The sequence below is a fragment of the Oryzias melastigma genome, linkage group LG12 (genome assembly GCF_002922805.2).
Source record: "Oryzias melastigma strain HK-1 linkage group LG12, ASM292280v2, whole genome shotgun sequence".
NCBI lineage: Eukaryota > Metazoa > Chordata > Actinopteri > Beloniformes > Adrianichthyidae > Oryzias > Oryzias melastigma.
Window position 1 is genome coordinate 19264843 of NC_050523.1, and position 9122 is coordinate 19273964.

The 9122-nt window shown below is 37.5% G+C and overlaps 1 protein-coding gene across 2 annotated transcripts in view; it reads left to right on the top strand.

Moving 5' to 3' along the window:
- Positions 1–9122, top strand: part of phf24 (PHD finger protein 24) — a 48333-nt gene that overhangs the window by 30040 nt on the left and 9171 nt on the right. For both annotated transcript variants that reach the window (XM_024299616.2, XM_024299617.2), the window contains exons 4-6: positions 1632–1710; positions 2932–3134; positions 6981–7144. In XM_024299616.2, coding sequence (XP_024155384.1) covers positions 1632–1710; positions 2932–3134; positions 6981–7144 — 446 coding nt within the window. The remainder of the gene's footprint in view (positions 1–1631; positions 1711–2931; positions 3135–6980; positions 7145–9122) is intronic.

The window sequence follows — 9122 nt, forward strand, 5'->3', positions numbered from 1 at the left end:
TTCACATTAATAATGACGGTCATATTCACATTATCACTTGAATACTAAAATACATTTTTCATATCCAACAGCCATCTCGGTCTCTGAAAATCTTATAACTATGCAAGACGGCCTTAAAAGCAGAATATTTTTATAAAGATCAGCCATAACAGTGCGTAAACGCAGCCTATAAATTGATTGTTTTTCTCCCACATGACTGACACGTCTTTTTTACTTATATAAAAGGTCAGTCTCATATTTCTATTTATAAAAGTTCTTGGCAGAAAGTTGGATGATGTTGGTATTTATATCTTCCCTTCCCACAAGGTTTTCTTTTTGTGCTCAATAACATATTTTAAAGATGTTGTCAGTGTATTTTCAATAAATGATTCAGTCACTTTGAAAGTTATTTTGAATCTCACCAGACTTCCAAAGCAGCGACAATCTTCCCCTTTTTCGACGCGTCCCTTTTGTTTTGCAGACATTTGAAGTCGCTACCGGTGCATAATGAGCATATGAGATTAAAGAAATGACGTCTGACACAGAGCAAACGGAGGAAGCCGTTTCCTGATGACAGCGGGATAATTTACTTTGTTCCTGATGATTCTTAATGATCTGCAGATACAGATAAATGGATACTTTACCGACTCTTACGAGGGACCATAATCAGCTTAATTTGAACAGTAGCTATATGCAATCCAGCAGCAGTAAATGCAGTTTAATCATGGAAATTCAAACAAAATTGTTGTACTGTGGAAAGCTGATTGTTTTAGGATGACAGCTATTATTTGTGGATTGAATTTATTCAAAATATTGAACATTTTGCTGTAGTAAGAGTACTTTGGTATAAAATCAAATGAAAAGACATGCATATTCATGGTTTTTACGCAGTGTGAATGTTAAAGCCGTGTTCACCATTTTTTGAGGTGTACATTTATTTGTTTAATTAAAAAAAAGAGTATTTGCAAGTTTGCAAAGTTTCTATTGTCTAATTTTAATGGTTTCCTATAGGTTTCTTTAATTGTTATTTATGAAGCCCTGACACATTTTAATAGGGCTTTAGAAGTGGGTTTGAAGTAAAATTATGATTTTTTTTTATGTAATTTCCCTTGGCAAACCAATTTTATTTATATATAAATCATTTTTTGCTCTATTGGGGGATTGTTTACACATAAGAAGATTTTGTTTTCCTCCTAAGTATTGTTACTCACTGCATGGTGGTGTAGTGGTTAGCACTGTCACCACGCAATGAAAAGGCCCTGTTTCAGATCCCAGCTGGGGTGCATTGTAGGTCAAGTGGCATACAGTCTAGGAAGTACCCTTCAATTTCTAGGATAGGCTCCAGCAACCCCAGGACCCCTAAAAGATTAAGCAGATTTGGATGGTGGGTGAACAGCATTGCTAATTTGGATTTTTTGGAATTTTGATGTTATTTAACTGTTCTTCTTCATAAATAATCTGAATTGTGCAGAATTATAATGCCAATTTATAAGATCTTTATGAAAATAACAGCTGCAGATCACCTATTTCACTTGTGTAAATGAAGAAAACATAGAGACAAACACAGCCAACAACATCATCATCAGTTCATTATTCATGTAAACGGTTATTTATTTAATCACTCATTCCCCTCCTCTCATCCAAACCTTTAGGACAATCTGAATCTGCTGCTGACAGAGGAAGAGATGTACAGTCTGATGGAGACCTTCAAGCAGTGCAAGATCATCCCAGGTGAGTCACGGCTCTGCGTTTCACTTTGGGTTACAGTCCATGGATCTGTGTTTGAATTTAGAATATTTATCCTTCAGCACTTGTGTTCAGAGTCAGCACTCACACAATGTGTTGATGACACAATTCTGCGTCTGCTCTTAGCAGTCACGTCAAATATTTATGTTTACCGGTGTTTGGGGCTGGGCATGCTGCTTTGCTTCAGTCAAGAGGCTTGTATAATTTAGATTGAAATACTTTAGTTACAAATGTATTAACCTTTTTCTTTTTTCCTACAAAAAGCCCTGCATTCATTCAGTTCATTTTGGCTCAAAAGCAGACAAACAGAAAACAAAAAGAAGGTTAAAGTATGTAAAACGCACACGTTCTGCCAAACCAGTTCTGGTGGGTTTTAAACTAAGTTATCAAATTATACAAATTCAAAACTGGCATTTTAGTAGAAAGGCAGTTTAAAAAAAAGCCTTATTTTTCTGAGTATAAGTCCTGTTTTTCGCATAGTTTGGCCATAGATATGACTTGTGCGACTCATCTGTGATTTTTTTTGAAAGATAAATTCTCTTGTGTCTGATGCTTTCCCACTAACAACCACTAGAGGACACTGTAGGTATCGGTATTTGCTACTGTCAGCAACGCAGAAGAAAAGGTTTAACGCGGGAATTGACAGAATTATTCAGAAGTGACACAGAAGATGAAAAATTTGACGGATTTAGTGATTTAAATTAATAAAATGTTTAATTGTCTTATTCACAGACAGATAAAAATGTACAAAAAACATGGACACACTTAATTATTTCTTCTCAGACTGAAATGACTTACAGGTTACAGAATCAGAAACCAGCATTAATTTTATTCCTTTTACTTTTTGTTATTTTTATAATCAGAAATGCATACTTCTGCTGTCACAAATGTCATGTATTTTTTACTCACCTGTTGATGAAGATCTGTCATTTGGTTTATTATATTTCAACAATGTTTGCTCAAACAACAAGAAATGACACCTTTATTTTTTATCTGAGTTCATTCTGTCATTAGAAGGATGTATATGGTGGGATTAATTTCCATTCGGCTCTCAAAGTTGTGGTTTTATTGCACAGCTTGGCTGTGTGACGGTGGGTGGGAGGTGGTCTCGCCTTTGTTGACGATGAATCATGAGCTAATTATATCTGGAAGACTGTAAAGTGATTAATTCGATCTGATGTGAAGAATTGTTCCTTGCCGTTGTAGAATCATGCCTGGTGTCAGACGAGCTGCTTCAGTATCGTCACTTCGCTTCCAAGCAGCAGTTTGATAAGGACCTGACGGATGAGCAGGAGGAGGAGGTCTTGGCTCAGTTTGCTGCTCTGGATCCTGAGAAGAAGGGTCACATCGAGTGGTCCGACTTCCTCTACTTTGAGTCTCTGACTGTTCTGAGGAAGTTTCGGAGTGAGGTGAGGTATTTGAAGATACTACATTTAATTCAATGAAATGTCTAGCACACATCCTTGAGTTCTTAAAATATCCCATTTTTCATCACATGTATAAAAATGGCTTTTGAGTCTACTCTACACTTATACATGCAAACACAAACACATTCACTTATACTGTGTTTTTCGTATTATACGATCCACCAAAGTATAAGGCACACTACAGTGTGAGGTGCATTAAGTGAGACAAAAGAGTTACAGACAAGTCTTTTGGACTTTATTGTCTGTATTCACAGTTAGGCCCTTCTCCCGCCCTCTACATTTATCCCTCCAAACAGAGAGTTATGGAAAAATAGCGTCTCAGATTTTGGACGTCACTTCCGCTCGATGACGTCACCAATAGTCGCCGGTCAGCTAGCGTTAGCCTGGAGCTTCCAAAGCTCTAATATACATAACAGCAGCTTTAAAAAGATCTTACTAAAGCAAAAAGTCATTACTAACATTTAAATGCAACACACCCACGCGAAGAAATTCGCCTCTCCTCCGCGGCACAGCGCAATGCTGAGCCTCCTCACAACGGCATGGTCTGTGTCCCTCTGCTTGGAGGGTGGGATCTGGAAAAAATATTTCAATCACCACTCTCACTACAAATGTCTCTACAAATGGAGGGGTAGAGAGAAGGAAGGAATTCAGCCTAACTCTACAATTTGTTTGTGACACGCTACACATTAGCCACTTTAGAGCATCATAATACCAGTTACTCTCAGCTTTGTTTGCACAAGCTGCATTTTAATCAAACATATGCACAAAACTATTTGGAAATTCTAGAAATGTCAAAAAAACAACATTTTGCAATGACATATTTTCCATTAAATCATAATTATGCCAATAAACACAAAATAACTCGCACGATAAGTCATTCCTCTACTTTAGCTTTTATTAATCGTGCTTTTTTTTTTAGTTTAGTTTGTTTTTTGTATGCTTTTTTTTTTTTGCAAATGTGTGTTTTTAAACTTTCTGAAATATCATGTTGGACACTCTACCACAAGCTCAGTGACTTTGTGGTGGAGTGTCCGCCCTGTGATTGGAAGGTCGTAGGTTCAAACCCCGGCCGAGTCATACCAAAGACTCTAAAAATGGGACCTTCCTGCTTGACACTCAGCACTAAGGAGTTGGACTCGGGGGGTCAAACCACCGAATGGTTCCTGAGCGCGGCTGCGTCTGCAGCTCACCGCTCCCCCAGAGGATGGGTGAAATGCGGCGAACAAATTTCACACATTTAGGTGCGTGACAAATAGTGGGACTTTAATAACTTTAACTGGGTAGGATTAGATATAGAGAGCCTGTGCTTCTATGTGTGTGAGTGTGTGTGTTTGTTACGTGTATTTAATTTTTGCTTTTACTATTTTGTTTGGTTCCTACTCTGTCTTATTATTTCTTGAAATGGGGGACCCCCTTGAAAACGAGATGTTCCATCTCTAGGGGGTCTATCCTCCCACTCTAGTATAAATGTGTAAATAATTAATTAAAAACACAGCGATGGATGAGAACAAGTATTTTTTTGTATTTGATTCACTAAAAGGCAGCATTTGGCTGACATCACAGCAGTATGGTGCATGCAGTGCAGCTGACAGTCAGAGATGGACGTGAAAGGCCTGTTAAAAAATAAACATTCTAACATGTAGCCAAAGCAGCTGGACCCTTTTTCTGTTTGAAAACACAACAAGATCCATTTAAGCTTCTGTCACGGCACTAGCGCTCATCCTTATCTGTCAAAGGAGACTTCCGCGTCTCATTCAGGCTGCAAAAACGCAGTTACAGATAAAGGGATTATGAGGAAATCTTGGTTGGTGAATTCACAGAGGAGTTGTGGATCCAATGAATCCTTATGAAATACAACTTATAATGAGCTGTGATGCTGTTGAACCTCTCGTTGGCGCCCGCTGTGCAGAGCTCAGGGAAGCCACTTCCTACCAATAAGTGCATTTAATTATAAAAAAAAGTGTTTCTATTGCAGTTTTGCAAAAAATATCAATTTCGTTACCCCTTAAAAACCACTTCCTCCAAGCGCAAAAACTTTTTTTTCGATAAATGTGAGTTTTTTTCAAAATTGTGGTGTTTCCATTAAGAGAATTTATCATTATAAATCCAATTTGCGAAATTTCATTGTTAATGTTCTACACATTAGCTACGTTGGCATAACTACAGAAGCACCCAACTTTACTTGTAATTTATAAAAGAAAAAATAATAAAACAGGCTGATACTGCTAAAACAAACGTTTTTGTGACCATGCTAACTCCAAACCTTGTTTGCAATGTGTCAAAAATCAGACTGATACCACTAGAACAAAGTTTTCATGTGAACCCCAGCCTGTCTGCACAGAGCACCATGACAGCCAACTAAGAAGGGTAGTTCAAGAACCCTTACCCCCTGCACGGCCTGATATTAGCCACCTTGAGACAGAACAGGAGAAGCCACCACAGGTGCTCATGCTAACGAAGAGTAAATTGGGGGAGGAGCATGGAAAACACGAGCCCAGGCAAAGATCAAGCCACTGGATTCCTGGGGTTCTTCCCCAGGCCCCAGTAGTAGCACTTGATAAAAGGTCAGCAGAACTAAGGTAGTCAATCAGTCTGGTATAGGGTCAAGGCAAGGTCGACACCAGCCAGGCTCCAGCTACCAAGACAAAATTGTGGTGGGTGACAGATTGCATGAACATCTCCAAAACTAGTTTTAGAAACAACAAAAGTAACCAGAAAATGCTAAAAGCAAAAAGACTTTTACCTTTTTGATCAATACAGCTATGTCTGGTACAAACTATATTACTATGTTAAAAAGCAGCAGAACCAAAACACGTTATTTTATTGATAAATGAAATGGAAATACTATTGTAGTTATCACAAAACCAGAAATAAAGAACTACTTTTTTGGAAAAACCCTTGTTTCGTCTGCACATAGAGGGGAAAGTATCAAGCAGAGATGCTGTAAATTGATCTCGCGACAAGTATCCTATTTAAACATAAGTTATTCCAAAGGTCTATATGATGTGAAAGAAAACAAAAAACATTTATGCTTATTTGTTATTTGCAAGCACATTCATTAGAAACTTCCACACAGCCCAAGCAACTATTTACATTAGAAGTCTTTTCTTTCCATTTCCCACCCACTGTGTCAGGTTTGATGTAGCTTCAAAAATGTGTGCACACATGCAGAATGCAGATCGTCTTAACGCACTCTTCCTTTTGTTAACAGCAGCTTCTGTGCAGAAAAATTGTGCATGAATGGATGAGTCTTTGTCTATTCACTGTCCCAGTTCTTATGTGTGTGGATAGGGTGCTGTATTTGTAGGGTGAGTGTTACAGGGCTACAAAACTGTAAAAAAAAACTAAAAATCAAAAGTAACAAAATAAGAATTCTCAATACGAATGACTATAACCACAAACATTTAGCTACATTTAGTACAAATGTTTGTATGATAGTTTTGTTATCCAAGCAAACATTGCAAATCCAGTAAATCTTGCTTCAGGCTTTTTGTTCTCACAGCTCTGTTCCTATAATTGAAAATCTAAGTGTTATAATACTCCAACCTATATAGAGAATTACTTTATACTTGGTGATCGTGTTTACAATGGTTGGTGCTTTCGTGTTTTGAAAAAATTCAGTCGGTTGAACATTCAGCGCTTGATCAGTGAATGCCCGATTTGTACGTAGAACCTAAAAACGTCCGTAGCAACGCAAGATCACAAACTTACTGGAAGCCTGAAATTCTTGTCTATGCGCGTTTACATAGAATTTCTATTAAAAGTGGTCGCTTAAATGCAAGTCGCCGGACTCACTTTGATAACTCCTTTGGTTTTCTTTGTTTCCAGAACTCACTTGTTCGTTTGTTGACCGCCAAGGAGAGGAACAAAGCCAGGTCCGTATTCCTGAGTGTGGATCAGGACCAAGACGGTCTGATCACGAGAGCAGAATGCCGTCAGGCCCAGCAGTCCTGGTTCAGTGAGCTTAAAGACCCTCAGTCCTGTAACGTGAGGTAAGGATACCATACTTTATTGGTTCTGCATGATCCTTTGTTTAGCTTTAACTACTGAGGTTAAGGGACTATGACACCATCCATATTCATTGAATTTCCACTGACAGCAAAGGCATTTGCTTTGCTTTTGTAAATTGCTCATGCTGGACAGCAGATTAATTTGTCTTTTTTTTATGTTTTCAGATTTTTCGAACAACTTTGTGTTTCAGTTTTGGTTATCTCAGCAGTCACATATTTTCCCATGATCCTTTAGTTTTTATGGATTGTACTCCATTTGTTTCAGATCAAGCCTGTCTTCATTAAAAAATGAATTAAAAAATAATTAAAACCTGAAAAACAAATGAATAGATGCTAAAGGAACATCTATTTAAACGGCTGCTGAACATGTGGCTTTCACAGATATGCATATTTTCCTCATGCTGAATGCACTGATAACGCTATCATACTGTTACTGTCTGTGTGTGCAAAGAGGCAGTTTGCCACACTTTTTTTCTGTCCTTTGTAGAACAGACAGCACAGCAGCCACTGCATCCTTAAAGAAGATAAAAATATCCTTATGTGTCCACAAGACACATTTCAGTCCAGCAGTTTCACTTCAACAGAAAACAAAATCTTCTAAGAACAAGATTCTAATTTGATGTAGATTTTTCTTCACAGTACAGAGTTTTAATGTGATTGAATATGGTTAATGATATGGTAAAATATATATATTTTTTCAGTTTAGCTTCAAAATCTTGGCTTTTTTTCCCTTTCTTTTCTAATTTTAAAAAGCTAAAAATACAAGTTCCACATTGATCCACATTGATTCTCCCGACAATCTACATGTCACAAACACTGATTAGCGTGTGTAGCTGTAGCCGTAGCATCTCCAGTAACCGTCACGCAGGATTCCTCCGCGGTACCAAAACAGTAGTAAAGAATGTTGAACCTGGCCTTCATACAGACGCTTAAAATAATCAGCAAAATATCCATCCATCTTTCTCTTCTGTTTTGACCTGCCCAATAAATGTCCGTCAATGACTGAGGAGATCTTTAGTCACGTGGTTTGGTCACGCTGAGGAGGCTCGGGGAGGCAGGCTCATGGATGACATCATGAAATGGGCGGGACCCACAAGGAGCAAAAGGCGGAGCCTCAGAAATCTAGTTGTTTTACTTCCGTGTATTAAAACGGTTCTCAAAAATGACTTATATTTCATAAATCACTTGTTTATTAGTGTTCTGAAGGTAATATATGACCAAATATATGTATATAGTTCACTCTAAAAGGCTGAAGAATATCGTGGTATGGCCCCCTTAAAGTCAAGCTCAAATGGTAGAAACCTGCAAGTTGTTTTTAATAATGACTCAAATTTGGCAAACATTGTAACAACATTGTCTGATAGTTTAAGAAGTAATTCTGCACTATTAGTGTGTAGTAAGCCCACCCCCCCTTTCCCCTCCCCGTCTAGCATATTTTCTACCTCACAAAAATACTTTTTTTCAAACTGCATTTTTTTTTGTTTAATCTTGATTCACTATGATTTGAATAAATACATATTTAGGAATTCAATAGGCTAAATTTTCTTAATATCTGTCCTCCATCATCAGAAAATTCTACAAAAACATTTTAAACACCAAAAATATGATTTTTTTCGTCAGAGTGGGTCTTTAAAACAATTTCAGTGAGGTCAACTTAAATGAAAACAGCTAGGAAACATCTGAAATATACATTTTACTTTTTTATTTGTATTTTTCTTAATTAACTTTTATGTTATGCTCCTAGATCCTCTTGACCAAACGGGGTGTAACATATATTGGGGGCTCGTCCAGGATCTGTTCACCATCAGGATCCATTTATTTGTTGGCATCCATTTGAGTTTAGTGAAATTCTGTTTGTATCTGGAGACAGATACAGTTTTTGTTCATGGTTTGTTTGTTCATAACATTTGGTGTTTGCAGTCAGTGATTTGTTGGAGCATTTTGAGAGCATTTTGAAAAT